Below are 16,817 nucleotides of genomic sequence, written 5' to 3' on the forward strand. Positions count from 1 at the left end.
GCATTGTGTAAATAAATACATGGATACATTTAATATGGGAATCTCCTTGTTAGAAGGCAAAAGTAACCAATTACAGTGGAGCTTTAGTTTCTCATAGTGTATTATGATTGTTTAGAATGAATAACAAAAAGAAATGGATAAAATAGTGTATTTGTTTTCCTAAACAGTAATAGTCCGGGATAATCAGAATCCGTCCTAGTGATTGGGGGAGCTGTATAAAAGGAAGGTCCATTTCACCAGTGTAGCCCTTGTCCTATGGACTGGAAGTGATGAGGCTTCCCCAACTGCTGTGGGTAAAATAATTGCCTAAATTGTCACATGGGCAAGTACAGCATGTCATCAGCAGTGACATCACTCATTTATTCCTTTATGTCATTGTTCTGTCTGGGCTTAGGAGTAAGTGGGCAGTCCTTTCAGTCTGTGTATATAGTCACATAATGAATCCTGTAAGAAACTGATCAGCACCCCTGCACAATAACATGCTTCCAGCAAATTAGACTGTAATATCACCATGGTGACATGTTTACTTTGAAAGCTTTTTTTAAAAAAAATGTAACGTTTGAAGCCTAACAGTGCATTTATTGTATAGTTTTCAATCATATTATTAGAATAAATATCAGATTAATGGTAATACTAGTATTTAACCATGGTAAAATCTTTATGTAGGCATCATTGTTACGTTTCTTTATCGAAAAAGTGTCTTGTAATCTTTTTTTTTTTCATAATAGTTTAATAGCTTAAAATATTTTCTCTTATTTGTTTTAAAACTGTGAAAATGTTAGTTTTTTTTTCCTGTATACCCCTTGTATTTGACCCGTATATCCTCTGTGAGCAGGTCTGCTGCATGCTAAGCTCTGCCACTGTATGTGACTCATCGGATATGAAGGCAGTTCAGGTGTCCACGGTGGATGCCTTCCAAGGAGCTGAAAAGGAAATAATCATCCTTTCTTGTGTCCGGACAAGGCAGGTCGGATTTATAGACTCAGAAAAGAGGATGAACGTTGCACTGACCCGGGGAAAGCGACATTTATTAATTGTTGGAAGTCTTGCTTGCTTGACAAAAAACAAGCTGTGGGAGCAGGTGATTCATCATTGTGAAAGTACGTAAGAGATACTTGCACTATCCAGTTTAAACCTATAGCAATGCCATTGATTTACTACTGTAGGAATAGTTTGAAGTCTAAACTAGCATTAGTGGAGTCAGTCCCGACATATTTCATATTTGGTTTTGATATGAGATGCATCAAGCTGTGGACTAAAGTTGCTGTTTTTAAAGTCTTTCTGATATATTTGTCATATTTATAGAAAGCAAAAAAACAAAAAGGTGTAATGGTCACCATGCCATTTCTACATAGATCGCACTCTGTCAATGATAATAGTATACTTATCGCATAATAGGAAAAAAAAAAAAAACACCCTTGACGTGTACAGTTTCTGATATGTGCCACTGTTAAAGACACTGGCCTGTCTTTAGCCTGTCTTTGTCATATATAGCATAATATATATACAGGGTTTTTTTTATACCTTGTTTTATCTCTTGTATGCATCGGAAATCTGTGAAATCCAAATAAAGTAACATCCCAACGTATTATTGTGTAAAGGACAAGTGTCGCTTGCTACATGGGATTGTTTTCATAATAAATAAAATTATATCGGCTTCTCAGTACTTTGCATGGAACATTAACTCACCTAAACAATTTGTAGCTTAAAGAGTTACTGTAAAGATTTTTTTCTCCCCAAATCAATAGCTCTTGAGATGTAAAACAACTTTGCGTATTATCTTTGTTACCTATATGCAGGTAACCTATATCTTTCTGTGCTTTACCCATCAGATTACCTCAGTGCTGCAGGACTTGGTTCCTCTGCCTATCCTAATAAGCCCTGTGAGTCTGTAGTTTGTTAATAGTTTATCTGCCGGTTTTAAGGGAGGGGAAAGGCTGCTGCTACTTGTTCACAGGGAAGGATGTGATGTAACAGAGCTCTTTCATTGCATGAAGCAGAGCTGGATGTGTGATACAGGTCTCCTGCACAGAATAATAAGGAACAAGATCTCCCCTGTTCCCTATCAGCCCCTCCATCCCAGTCTGTGATTCTACAAAACTTTCTCTGTCTCTCTCTGCACCTCATGTCGGTCCCCCACATTGTCATGGCACTTTGTGCACTGTGCAGATAAGCTATTAACCCTACGTGCTCACACAGCACAGGCTATATACTGCATGTGATGAAGCAGCCAGGCTGTCACCATATACATCCTGTATGTGCAGTGTTCAGTGGATTTACTTGTGGGAAACGAAATGGATTTAATGTTAGTTTTTGAGAGAACACAAGGAATCATGGGATCTGTAGGCAAGCTAACTGGCCTCGGCTTGAGAGCATAGACTGACAGAGATTAGTCCCTGCTCACTTCACCTCTGGTGAGAAGGATTTTGGTAGAACTTTGGAAAGAGAAGGGCAAGCAACACAAAGTAGGCACCGTTGTGTTTGTTTTTAAAGGGGGAATCACACAGTAATTTGGTAAAATCATTATAACTTTATAGTTACACTTTAAAGGGGTTTTCCATCCACGGTGGGGGTCTTGGTGATGAGAGAATGAGGGGTCCAAGGTGCCTTTGTCAGACCTCTCGTCGTTCCCCAAGATGAATGGAGCAGACGGCCGCACATGTCCATTCTGCTCCATTTATCTCTATGGAGCTTACAGAGATTGCCCCATCAGACCCCTTGTTCTCGTGATCTGTGGGGGTCTCATGAATGAGCCCCCTACCAATCAGCAAGTTAGGCCCTATGTTTTGGATACGCCCTAACTTGTTTACTGGGAAAACCCCTTTAAGGCTCAGGGAAGGAGAGCCATGCATTAGCCACTTTAGCCCTATAGGATGTAACGGTTTTTAATAAGCTATAAAATATAATTTTTTTCTGTTAATGGGACCATGTGAGGGCCATTATTTCAGCAGGATGTGATATTACAATTATAGGGTGGTTATACTGTAAATTGGTTATATTGGTTAGGGTGGTTATACTCTAAGGGCCACATTTATCACTTGTTTTTTCTGTTGTTTTTGCGCCTTTTCGTTTAGGCGCACCGTTTTTGCGCCATTTTTGCGATTAAACGTCAAATTAGCCGCGCAGCTAAAATAACCACCTTTCCCTCATCTATCGTTCAATTCCAGATGTTTTGCTGCGCCTAATGATATTCATCACGTGCGACTTTTGCATTTAGGCGCAAAAACGGGCGCAAAAACACTCCAGCCCGAAGGTGGCGTTATCTGAGAGGAAAGCACTGAGCCCCTTTGCAGAAGAGCTCATTTCTAGCAGCAAAGCTTAGCCAGACACTGGAACATATAATAGATACAATTAGATACATTTCAGACAGGAGCTGCAGACTATTTATAGTTCATCACCTTCTATTTACAAAATATTCTGCAAAACGCTGTGCTCACAGCAAGAGAGAAGAGAAGTTTGCACAAGTTTGCAGAATGTTGCAGATACTACATACAAGTGTCCCCCATGTAATTCTGCACAGTGTCTGAGGGGGATATTGTGCAGAATTACAGGGGTGCAGCAGGAGACTGCACTGGGGGATCCCCTCCAGGAGAAGCCCCTGCTGAGGAGGTCACTGGGTGCAGGGTGTCACACACCTGGGTGCTGCTGTGAGTGTTATCTTCATTCTGAGCTGTGGGAGAAGCAGAGAGGAGCTTGTAGCAGGATCACATGTAAGTGCCCGAATCTAACATTGCGCCTAAACTGCGCCTAAACTGAAGTGATTAATAAGAGGCAGAAAATATACTTATCACAGATGGTTGTAGCTTGTGATAATTCTAGCAAAACAGTGCTCCCGAATTTAGGCGCAACTACTACACTTAGGCGCACAAAAGTGATAAATGTGGCCCTAAATACTCTTCGGGTGGAAAAATGCATACATTTTGAATCAACTTCTTCCAAGAGGTATAAAACTTTTATTTTCTTGTCTACGGAGTTGGTTCAGGGCTTTTTTTTTTGTGGGACATGCTGTACTTTACACCATTACAATTCTGGAGTAGATATATTTTTGGTCACTTTTTCTTGCATTTTTTTGTGGGATGAGATAGGTAAAAATCACCAGTTTTACTACATATGTGTAGGGTTTGTGATGATTTTCACTTTTTTTTATCGGTTATATGTAATGTGGGCTTTGGGGCATTTTTTATAAATATCTTGATTTATTTTTATTGTATAGCTTATTGTATATAAGCTATAGTCAAGGGGTTACTGAAGACTTTATAAGCAGCCATTTTTTTTTTTAGATAGAAATAGTAATGTCTATTTCATTGCTACCATTTCATCCCAAAGTGTTCCAGATCATTGTTGCTGCCACCACGAACAAGCAGTGGTTGTTATAAACTAGTTTTTGCTACCAGAAACACTTCCTTTAATGTGAACCATTTGAAATCTTGCTAGTAGGATCAAACGTTTTACAAGTCAGGGATTCCAACGCAAATAAGAGATCCCAAGGGCAAACTGTACATCTCCTCATTGGTGTGATACGTGAAGCGGCTCTAATAAATATTAAGGTTCAGAGATGGAAGGCTAAAGATTTATCAGTGAGCCAATGGGAGACGCGTTGTCCCGAGGTTCAGAACGGCTCCACAATTGACCATGTGTAATGCGTGGTACTACAGATTTTTTCTCCATTCATTTCTATACAGCCAGGCTGCAATACCAGCACAAGCCATGGTCGGAAAGCAGCCATGATATTTAACCCCTGAATATGCAATTTAGGAGTTGATGTTGATCACAGCTATAATTTATACCATTTTCTTTTGTAAATAAAAGAAATCTGTGGTCAGAGGTGTGCAGAGACACGAAATGTCTAAAGTTTGATCCAGGAAAAAAAATCCTTTACCTAAACATGCAATTTAAAATAGTAGCTTGAATTATGTGGTACATCCTCCCCATTGTGTGCTGATATAGAAATCAATCATGCTCATAAAAGACCATAAACAGCGTTTGGGTTAATACAGGTTTGGTGTCTGTGTACTGGTCTTTGTTAATATATGTATCTGTGTGACTTCTAAGGACATGAAGACATATTGTAAATATAACCTTCTTAATGGTTTCAGAGCAAAAAGATGGATTAAAACATGTCAGTCAGTGGGATGAAAGACTAAATTCAATACTTGTACTCTATCAAAAAAAGAAAGAGGAAGTGGAGGCATCAAATTCACAGAAGAATACTAGCAAAGCAAAGGTAGGGAAGGTAAGCAAAAGTAGAACTGGTATTGAGTGTTTATGATTATGATACCTTTTCCTGACTTATGTAAAGAAGGTTTCTCCCTTTGGAAAACTATTTTTACCGTAATGCCAATGACTGGGTTTATGCTGCTGGAAAGTCAACAGTGATCAGCTGATCACCAGCCACTAAAAGCTTTGATCCAAATTGGCGTCTTTTGTGGCTGTTAAAAGGGTTACATCAATTTCCTTGTAATGTGTGGGTGGGAGCAGGTAGGCAATTTACCAATATACACCTATTTAATCTTCACTGCTTTCTTGGTATATAAAGTAAAGCCTGTGGATTGAAATGTCATTTACCTTATCAGCTCCCATTCCTGGCCATAATATTTTCAGATGATGGGTTATGTGATGCTAACTGTCCATGACCAGTCTACCCTCCAGGACCTTATAATTGTTTTCATGCATACAAGGTCCTGGAAGGTAGATTTGTCATGACCCTCCATCTGTGGCCATGTTATGAACAGAAATGGCAGCTGATGAGGTTAAAGACCTTTCTGAGCTTTACTTAGCTAAATCCTACCCCCACACATGAGAAAAGACAGCAACCTGTTAGATGCTGTGGTTATACCATGGAACCTAAACATTGTAACTGCATTTGCGGTATCCCGTTTCAAAATGTGATTGATTTCTAAAGCGCTACGGAATATGATGCCACTATATAAATAAAGATTATTATTATTAACAATCCCATCATAAAACATAGATGAGACAATTTCTACTTGACTGGAAAGGTTTCCTGTACATTCTTCTAAATCTAAGAAACTTAGTATACAGTCATGGAAGCTAAGCAGTTTGGTGTCTCATTGCAACTTCCAGGTGTGACATGAGGTGCCTAGTCTTTAACTCATGGAAATGTTATACAACAAGAGTGAAATAACATGCCCCAACAGAAGAGTATGATCTTTTCAATCCCTTTAATTCGTAAAGGGCATTGTTCATACTATACCACATAAGGTATAAATGCAGTTTATTTAACCCTTTAGGAAGTCAAAAATGAAAATCAATATTCGGTTGTTTGTGTAAAAATCTACAGAGATTCTAAGCATAACTTCTTCCTCCAAATGTCTTTCAGAGCTAAATGATGGACCGCGGAAGGCCTACTCTGGATATGTGTGAAAGTGAAGATAATCTGGTGTAATTTCACCTTCTCTTGTGTCTGTATAGCTTTACACTTTTACATTGTAAACCCCAAAAATATGCAGAATATGTTTACTGTAGTTATTTCATTGTTTTCAGAATTATCTCCACAATAAGAGTAACCATTTGTCATATCAAAGAAAGTTGATATAGGTTATCTGGAATGTCTGCCTGTTGTTGTGAAGTGTTAATATTTAATGGAATTGTGATTTTAAGTATATTTGTATGCATATAAACCTTCAGATAAAATGTTATAAATTAATGTTCTCATTGACACTAGGTGGCATTAATGTATTCCTTATTTATAACTGTCTGTTTTTGTGTATTTTTACCAATGGAGCTATAACTGCATGGAGATAATTTAATAGTTATAGTTTTTAATGAGATTTTAAAATGCAGGTCATTAATTGTCAAACTCTGTACAATACAATTTGTTTTTGTTCTTGAGAAAAAAATATTTTTGGGCGATAACAATTTCCTGTGTTGGGTTTTTTTTTTTTCTGCTTTAAAAGGGAGGTGTATATTTTCCTTTAAAATGCTGTTTATATGTTATAACTTTGTTTAATTATCTTGAATAAAGGGACATAGAAATGTAATAAAAACAAAATCTAGTGAATTATCTCCTTCGAGATTACTACTGGCATCTCTGTATAGTTCCTTAAAATCTCAATCAACAATCCATTAGAGCTCAACAGGAGTAAAACTAAATCCTCGTTTAAGTGTATTTATCCAATCTCTTTTCTCTCTTTCAAATGCTAAATCCATTTTAGCATATGCCCCTTCTTTCTCTCGCCTTTTTCTAAAGCTTAGCAGCTTCTATTACCCTTGTAAATATGAAAGATGCTAATCATATGACATATCACGTCTCAGTCGGAGCCTGGAATAAAGCCCTGAGATGTGGGATCATTGCATCCAGACAACAGCTTCATCAGCCAGAAAGTTGTGTTTTTTTTCCTCTTTTGCCTTCAACTCTGAATCCCTTCTTTGTCTGCAGGAAAATGTAGGCAGTACGAGCTAGCATGGCCATATGGTCCACTCTGTACTTTGTTAGTCTGCTTCAGTATGACTAGGTGGTGTCTAGAGATACATAATATCCTTCTCTTTGTTTTTGTTTAGTTTTTTTTTAAATTCTTTTTAAACAGTCCAAACATACAGGTGTTTTTATTATTATTTATGATTTCTGCATTTCTACAAATGATAGATAATCTAGCATATAATACCTTTTGGGACAACGTCTAAAAGGGCCTTATGGAAAAAGGCTAATTTTTAGGGTAAAAATAATATGATATTTTATTGTATGAGAGCAAAAAAAAAGTGGCTATTTGCCCACTTGTTTTTTAATTGAATTGTTTCCACAGTTTCCTGTGCAGTATAAAAACCATGAAAACAATTATCCTGTAGGTTAGTATGATTAGGGAGGTTTTCTTATATTTTTGCTTTAAAAATACACCTTTTTGAGGAAAACTAGTTATGTGTTACCATATTCTAAGAGCTATAACTTTTTTCTATTTCAATTAAAAGAGCAATGTTAGGGTTTGATTATTTTGGGAGGAGGGTAGATTGGTACTATTTGGGTACATCAAATTTTTTTTATTGCTTTTTATTACATTTTTTGATAGCCAAGAAGCACTAAAATGGCATTTTCAACCCCTTCCCGACATTTGATGTAATAGTACTGCATGACGGGAGGTGGGTTCCCTAAACAGAGCCGGTACTAGAAGCATCGGACACCAGCTGTATGTTACAGCTGACACCCATCTCTAGCACCCACAATCAGAGTTTCCTCCGATTGTGGGCATTAACCCCCTTATAAACCACAGTCACCCGAGAGCCGATTCCTGCCTTCTCAGCATGCTCAGTGTGTTACTTAAAGGAAATGGTAGGTGTAAGCTGTTAGTACCGAGCACCAGCTCAGGGTGAGCTGGTGCCGGTACTTACTTTTGTTAGTGTTATTAACCGCTGTATCACGGTTTTAACACTTTTTAAAGTTTATAGCAGAAGCTGCTTCGACCCTGTGCGCGACCGTGCGCGCGCAACATCTCCGGCATTTCCTATGTAGGCGCGCGCACGATCATGCGCACGCAGTCCCGAAGCAGCTTCTGCTTTAAACTTTAAAAAGTGTTAAAACCGCAATACAGCGGTTAATAACACTAACGAAAGTAAGCACCGGCACCAGCTCACCCCGTGTACTACTACACTGTATTAGGTGACAAAGAGCTTGAACAAGCGATCAGAGCATCACTTGTTCAAGTCAACCTGTGAAAGTAAAGAAGAAAAGTTAAGAACACTTAATAAAAATACTTTTTTAATAAAAACAATTAATTAAATAAAGTTAAAGTCCCTTAAACACAAACATTCCCTATACATATCTAATAAAGTAAAAAAAAAAAAAAACACAAAATCACCATCATCATTTGGTATTTTCGCGTTTGTAACAATCTGTACAAGAACTCAGAAATATTATTGGACCCACTTGGTGAGCACCGTAAAAACAAAACCTGAAAAACTCACCAAAAATGTAAATTTTTCATAAAATCCCTTCACAAAAATGTTCTAAAAAGTGATCAAAAAAATTTACGTGTACCAAAATGTTACCACTGAAAAGGACAACTGAAGGACACCCGACTTACAGACAACCCATAGTACAGACTGACCCCTCTGACCTCTGGTGAAGCTTTCTGAATGCTCTACTATAGTCCCAGATTGCAATAATCAGCTGTAAGGTGTCTGTAATGAAGCTTTATTGATAATCCTTGGTCCCATTACAGCAAAAAATGTTTAAACTCCAATTGTCACTGGGGCCAAAATTTTTTTTTGTCTGGATCTACAATTATAAAATATACAGTTTTGACTTACATACAAATTCAACTTAAGAACAAACCTCTGGACCCCATCTTGTACGTAATCCGGGGACTGCCTGTATTAGTTTTTCTTCAGTAAAATTGTAAAAGTATATATAAAACTATATAAATGAGGTATCCTTTATATCATAATTGTAGGGATCTATAGAACAAATATACTATGTTATTTTTATGGTACGGTGTATGGTCCCAAAATAAAATATAAGAAAGAAAACCAACCTACATACATTTAAGAGTTAATAAAATCTCATCAATGAGCTAATGACCCACTAAAATTATTTGTAAAGTGAAGTATTTGTAAAGTGAATCTAATGTCGCAAAAAATAAGCCCTTATTTGTCCAAATTTCCAGAAAAATAAATATTGTATAGCCAATAAAAAGGGACAATGTATAATCTGCTCTGAACGTGCAGTTTCCCTTCAATGCCCTGGCGTGTGCCCATACAGCAGGTCACCACTACATATGGGGTATTGTTATACTCAGGAGAAATTGGGTATCAAACTTTTTGGAGCGTTTTGTTATTTTATCCACTGAAAATTTGTACATTTCTTGAAAAACACATTCATTTAGCCAAATAAATTTAAATTTCAAAATTGCATCCAATTTTGTTTTATCCCCTGTAAAATAATTAAAGGGTTAACAAACTTCATGAAAGTTGTTTTACATACGTTAAGGAGTGTAGTTTCTCTAATGGGGTAACTTATTTAGGCCTCTTAAAGTGACTTGAAATCTAAGCAGGTCCCGCAAAAATGTGATTTGTGTTTTTTATGAAAATGTGAGAAAGTTCAAAGCCCCATAACATCTTACAATAATGACAGGATGCAAAAAAACCATGGAGACATAAAGCAGACATTCGGTTAATGTAAGTTATCAAGTTTTTTTGCTGTTACGACTATGTATGGAAAATGTAGAACCTTTTTCAATTTCAAAAATCCAGACTTTTTCCAAATTTTCACCAAATACCATTTTTTTTCATAAACACATACCAACAAAATTTTTCAACGAACATGAAGTACTAATTGTGATGAGAAAACTATTTCAAAATCACTTTGATATGTTAAAGCGTTCTGAAGTTATAACCACTTATAGTGACACAGGACAGATTTGAAAAAATGGGCCGTGTCAGGAAGGTGAAAAGTGGCTTTGGCGTTAAGGGGTTAAAATATGTTATTTTTTTGTACCTTCCATAGTACAGGAATAAAAACATAATATCTGTATAGCCAAGGTCACTGCAGGCACGACAATACCCAGTTTGTGGGGGATTTTTTTTATTTTTTAAAACTTATTTGAACTTACTGTTTCACTACAATACATTAATTTGCAATGTATTATAGTGAAAATATTACTAACATTTCACGTATTAGACCCTATCTTGAGTTAAGCCTATTAGGCTACCCTACATGACATTCCCAGAGGCCTTCATCCTGCCTCCAGCTTCCATGGCATCCCTACTGCACCCTGTGATCAGGTTTGTGGGGAGGCTGGGGGAATCCTCTTCCCTTTCCAGCCTCCTGATATAACTGGCGGCTGGCTGCACAGGCAGACAATAAAATTGCTCTGCGTCTGAACAGGCACAGGATATAGCTAGTGCACGAGGCAGGAACGAACCGCCTTCACAGCCCAAAGGGGGAGAATAACCACAATTCCTGGCTATGTTCCTACCTGCATTTACACAGCTGGGTTCCTTTCACTTCTCCATGGGTGTAACTCATCCAAGGTCAATCAAAGAAAAGTTGCATGAAAATGCAGCTAATACACATGAAAAGTGCAGCAGTGCAAATTTTACAGCTCTATGTAGAGCACTGTGTTCTCCCTCAGTGTATTCCAAAGAAGGTCCTAGGCACACAGATTATAAGTAAAATTGTGAGATTGTGCTCTGAGGGAAAATACCCAAATGTAAAGTAGACCAGAAGGTGGCCAATTTCTCAGGACATGTAAGTGTCATGTTTTCAGCACTCTGAGCTTTGCCCTTTCAAGAGCAGTGACATAAATCCGTAGCGTGAGTGTACAGTGGTTGTAGATACGTCCTTAAATGACAACTAATGTGTATTTATTTGTAAGGAGTAGCCTAACTTGGATGGCTGCCTACAAATCCCCTCCCTCCTGTTCTATTCGTAGTTCAAACCCCAAAAGGCTTTCAGCCAAATCATTAAATTCAACAGAGGTGGTCAAGCTAGCACAGCTTTTCTGTTATGCCCTGAAAAGAAAGGCATCCTTGAAGTTTAGAAGATGCCCAAGGAAAACTCCCTGAAAGACATGAAAAGATTGAGTTTCCATAGCTGTTGGAGCACGAGAGCCGTGTAAGAGCACAAAGAGGGATTGGAGCACTGCCACAGGCCCACTGCTCTATCTCAGCACAATTGGGTCACTGAAATGGGGAATTAATTACCATTGGTGAGTGGGCAGTCCATTCACCACTGGCTGAGTTTTATTAAACGCCAATATAAATAACAAAACAACTCTTGTGGCTGTACTATTCCTACACGCCAAAGGAAGGATTATGCTGAGGATTAACATCTTAAAGTCTATGAGACTTTCTGACTCAGGGCTCCGAGCTCGTAATCGTATTTGTCTGCTGTATCAGCGATTAGTGCTCTCATTCTCCCACTTTTGCCTGGATGGCCAATGTCCCTTTTTGCAGGCAAGAGTCCCAACACAATAGGCTGTTCTTTTCTATGCATCTTTGTAGTATGAGAGGAATATAATAAAGCACAGTCTGACCGGTCTTCTTAATCTTAACAGCGGCACTTGGAGGCTTATCTTTGATTGTTGTGCTAGGCTCAAATATAGTAGGTCCATCTATATTTTGTTAGAAAAAGTTGTGCAATCTCTTCAAGTTTTTGTTTATAACAACCATAACAATATATATCTTAACAAGTGCCACATACATATCAAATGTATTTGCATCATGTCTATTAGCAAGAGGCTAACAGATCTTAAAAAGTTCTACCATTCCTCACTTTTAGCTTATAAATAACAGGATGGGTCATTCAGGTCACAGCAGAAAGGAAACTTTTTTGGGAAATATACTTTAGATTTCAAAACAAATTCTTACCCTCTACTGGGAGTGCATTGGGTAGCTTTACCAAGCTTAATGAGCTCGGCAAGGGGTTAGGGCTTGCCGTACCATAATTTTGTCACAAAGTTAACCAATAGGTAGCATAAGGGCAGACAGATATAGCAAAGAGTGCACCAAATGTATCATTCATCATTTTCCATTTGGATACATTTGATCATCTTTGGACAGCTTGGACTAAATGTACATGACCTATTTAACAGCATTATAACATTGAGCTAATCAATGCACTATATATTCCAGCATTCCATTATCTGCATGTGGCCGTCGGTATCTTACCCATTTATATTCCCCAAGTATTTAATGATTTATTTGTATCTGCTCAGGATTTTTACTGTTATTCTTTTAAAAGGGGTTTAGTAGACTCCCCACTCATGTGGCAGAACATAAATCAGGACTTGCCTTTGTGTTTTTTTTTTTTTTTTTACAATACCCCCTTATATTTATTTCCAGTTGACCTCCTAAAAAAGAAAGACTTGCCACTATCCAGGCATGCTACTTGTGGGGTCTCTCTCTTTCATAGTCACCAGTGACTATAAACACACCTAAACTTCTGTGGTTACTTTCAGACCTTACAAAGTTCAGATAAACAAAGAGCTTTCTTCTAAACTTGGAGAGTCCCCTTTCTTGCAGAAGAGGTGGTGGGACAAGCCATAGCCATTGTCTGATTTCTTGATCCTTGCCTAGTTTTGTGCCTTTGTTGATGTAAAGTAGGATTTTCCTACAAAGGGTTGGAGTTGAACAATTTGACCCTCACAAACAGTTCATGGACTGGAAAGTAAAGGCGCAACTTCTCTCTCTCTCTTTTTTTTTTTTTTTTTTTTTTAGCGTTGTAGTCCAATTTTAGCTGTACTCTATGAAGAACCAAGCCTAACAAGACAGTGTTTAATACACTTTTCATAATTTGGATGACATTAGATTTTTTAGGTTTTTTTTTTGTTTCTCTTTTGTAGGATTTCTTAGTAGTGAATGAATCTAACTGACAAGCCTCTGTGTTAATGCATCTAAAAGTAGGAGTTTCAGTGTTGCTCATATGAGCTATATGAGGGAGGCCATTATTGCACTGATGTGGGGATACTGAGCGAGTAAGCAGTTTTATAGTTTCTATTAAAATACAGCATGTGCTCTGGCATGTTGAAGCTCCGAATCTGACCATTTCTAATACTTGGACAATGATTTGCAACATTGGTCCCTCATGTACATATTGGTGACAGGGACCACTAAATTCTTTGGCTAAATTCACATTGCATTTCCTTTCTCCATTGTAAGGATACATCCTGCTGTTCCACCCCTTCCCCCTGGAAGCGGAAGGAGGAGCAAGCATGGGCAGCTGCCAGTGATTTGCTGCTGCTGATGGTTCTGTGTTTATCCCTAGTGGTACCCACAGTGTACGTTCAGGACAAACAGTGGCATCTGTCCCCATAGCCTATGGCTATAGACGTTCGCTTTTGTTCCAGCAAAAAGTGAGATCTGCTACAAATTGTCCTGCTGGATAAGGAGTATACTGAGTTTTCTGGCATATAACGCTGAATGTGTCCAAATAACAAGATGTGACTTCTAAAATGATGTTGGTCATGTGATTTCCTCCCTGTAAGCGGGCAGTTACATAATAAATAACTGCCTTCATCTTGGGAGCTGTAGACTAAGCATCCACTACATCCATAGGGAACCCGTGTTTAGCAGAGGGGTAGGTTTAGGCATCAATTTGTACTGTATTTAGAAATAACCGGTTTTAGAGATTCAACTTCTAGCAAACCTCAGTTACCACAGGTAGATTCATCATAAGTGTGTGAGAGCGGAACTGTCCTAGTTGCAGCCAATCAGAACTCAGCTTTCATTTTACCACAGCTGAGCACTGATTGGTTTCCTTTGGCAACTAGACACTTCTGATAAATCTCCCCCATTATGAGAGTGTCTCATAAAATAGAGAAGGCTGGAGGCTTGGGGAAAAAAAAGTTTTTTTGAGCAGCATGCAAACATTACATTGTATACCTTGTATAAGTGTCAAGCAATCAAAGTTTTTAACTAGCCACAATGCCCTCACATCACAACAGTTTGAGGAGACTTATCCAGTGCTCAAAATCCATCTAAAATCCTGGAATATAAATGGATTTTCATTCACAAAGATATGATGAAATCGCAGCTACCTAATACTGTCTGCAGCTCTTCATGATCGAAAACTGCTGATAGCTTCCTATTAACCCTTTTGCTGTCAGAAGTTTGTGGACATTTTTCAACTTTATTTGCCAAAGATACTTTTACATTTTAACAAAATGAAAATTAAATCATACTAAATCCCAGGAAACCATATTGTTGCATTGCATTGGGGAGTTTATAAACATAGGCACGATAAGTCAATTGTGATTGAAAGTGTACATTTTTATTTTTATAAAACGCATAAAAATGTACTTTGATGGCAAAAAATGTGCCCCAAACAGAAAACAATCAGTTCAACACCTCCTAATTGTAATAGATGAACAGGTGTAGAGTTTATAGATACCTCAATGGCATATGTTCAAATGAATATAAAATCACTTAAACTGAAATAACCTGAGCCAGCATGATGACAGAAGAGGCGCCGCCACGGAGCTGCCGCGGACCTGCGGCATGAAGATGAAGATGAGCTGTCTGGGCCATTTTTTTCCCGGCAACAGGGGGCTGGCAGGCTATATACTGGGAGGCTGTTACCAATGCATTTGACACCCTCGGCTTATACTCGAGTCAATAGGTTTTTCCAGTTTTTGGTGTAAAACTAGGTACCTCGGCTTATTCTTGAGTATATACGGTACTTGAAACATGAAAACATCATCAAAGCTGAGGATTACACACAAAGGGATGTAAGAATAATAAGTCAGCAGATTTATATGTACTATTATTCTCAATATAAAAAAACATCTACACCCCCTAAAATTGTAAAACCAAAGGCATGCAATATTTTGTTGACTGAGTAACGTTCAGCTACCACCATGTGGAAACGCCGTACAACGGGAGCGCGGATCCTCACTCCACCTGAGAATATTTTGTTGTAATCCACAAGTGTGTAAAAATATTTATTGAACAGTTTAAAAAAAATTCCATACTGTCAATTTTTTTTTCAGAAAGCACAGCCGACAAAGTAAAACAACATAACTTTGTTAATTAACTTTTTATGAAACTTTGCGAACATGTGAATGTTTACTTATCAGCCCCTTTAATTTTGGTAGTTATAGTGGTTAGCCCACCAAAAATTAGTAAGCGTCAATTAAGCTATGCTGTTAATTAAAATATGGGGAGAAAAATACAGGAACAATATCACTTTCAACCAGTAGATGGCAGATTTCAGTTAAAGAAGCAACCTCTATGTCAGTGATGACTAACCTATGGCACTGGTGCCAGAGGTGGCACTCAGAGCCCTTTCTGTGGGCACTCAGGCCATCACCAGAGATGACTCCAGGTATCTTCCTGCAGTCCCAGACAGCCCAGGACTTGCTGTGCAAAGAGTTATTTTAAAGTGACAGCTCTACCTGGGACTATTTTCTGCTATATTGGTGTCCTCAGGGTTCTGGTATCAATGAAAACTGTGACAGAGAAGGGAGTATAATACACAAATTAAATTTCTGTGTTGGCACATTGCGATAAATAAGCGGGTCTTTGTTGAAGTTTGGGCATTCGGTCTCTAAAAGGTTTGCCATCACTGCTCTATGTCTTCAGTCTGTGTTCCTAGAGAGTATAGCTTTCTTTATATGGCCTGTGACATGATAAAGAGAACACATAGTGCTGATAATCGTCAGAATATCTTACATATTCACATATTTTATGGCTATACACAGTTTATTTCCACTATTACCCTATCCAGGGCCAGATTAAGGGTCCCAGTGGTATGGAGCACCTCATTTAGGATGGGGCCCCCCAGCTCGTTAGCCAATGCGGGGCCCCCTCCCATAACAATATATGTAAAAAGATATAACATAGTTACACAGTTCCAAGGCTCTAGAGATATTAGAAACAATGGTATCTTTAGTTTTAGATAAATTCCTACTTACTAAACCATTTCCAATTTTGGTCCATGACAAACTAAAAAATACTCCCGCCATATTATTACTGAATAATGATACCACAATACTGTTACCAAATAAAAGTACCATAAGACCAAAGTTCCAAACAATAGCGCTACTATTTGCAAAGGATACCTCGAAACTGACCCACAGGATTACCACAACGTGACCGGTATTACCAATAATTTACCAACTATAAACTCCATTTACTGATAATCTTTACCGCTATATTGTTATAATACAAACACCACCGAGCAAAGTGCAATATCACTAATGACACCTCTGTACAGGGCCCAAATAATAACATTACATCCTGATTATCACCACTACATAATGACTGGATAATACTGCAATACTACATAATAACCTACACACGCAGACCAGTATCTACCAGCATATAGTGACCATATAGTAGTAGTATCCCTCACACCACAACTGACC

General features: G+C 38.1%; 1 protein-coding gene across 11 annotated transcripts in view; it reads left to right on the forward strand.

The window, feature by feature from the left end:
- The window catches only part of ZGRF1 (zinc finger GRF-type containing 1), a 93,488-nt gene extending 86,505 nt beyond the window's left edge, over positions 1–6,983 (forward strand). For 3 of the 11 annotated variants that reach the window (XM_072119277.1, XM_072119276.1, XM_072119281.1), the window contains 3 exons: positions 836–1,100; positions 5,097–5,217; positions 6,339–6,982. In XM_072119277.1, the coding sequence (XP_071975378.1) occupies positions 836–1,100; positions 5,097–5,217; positions 6,339–6,384 (432 nt within the window). In that variant the 3' untranslated portion in view covers positions 6,385–6,982. Of the gene's footprint in view, positions 1–835; positions 1,101–5,096; positions 5,234–6,338 lie in introns of all 11 variants that reach the window. The other 8 variants (XM_072119283.1, XM_072119285.1, XM_072119280.1 and 5 more) reach the window with 7 other exon arrangements.
- The last annotated feature ends 9,834 nt before the right edge of the window (positions 6,984–16,817 follow it).

This window comes from Engystomops pustulosus, chromosome 1, assembly GCF_040894005.1.
Source record: "Engystomops pustulosus chromosome 1, aEngPut4.maternal, whole genome shotgun sequence".
Lineage (NCBI taxonomy): Eukaryota > Metazoa > Chordata > Amphibia > Anura > Leptodactylidae > Engystomops > Engystomops pustulosus.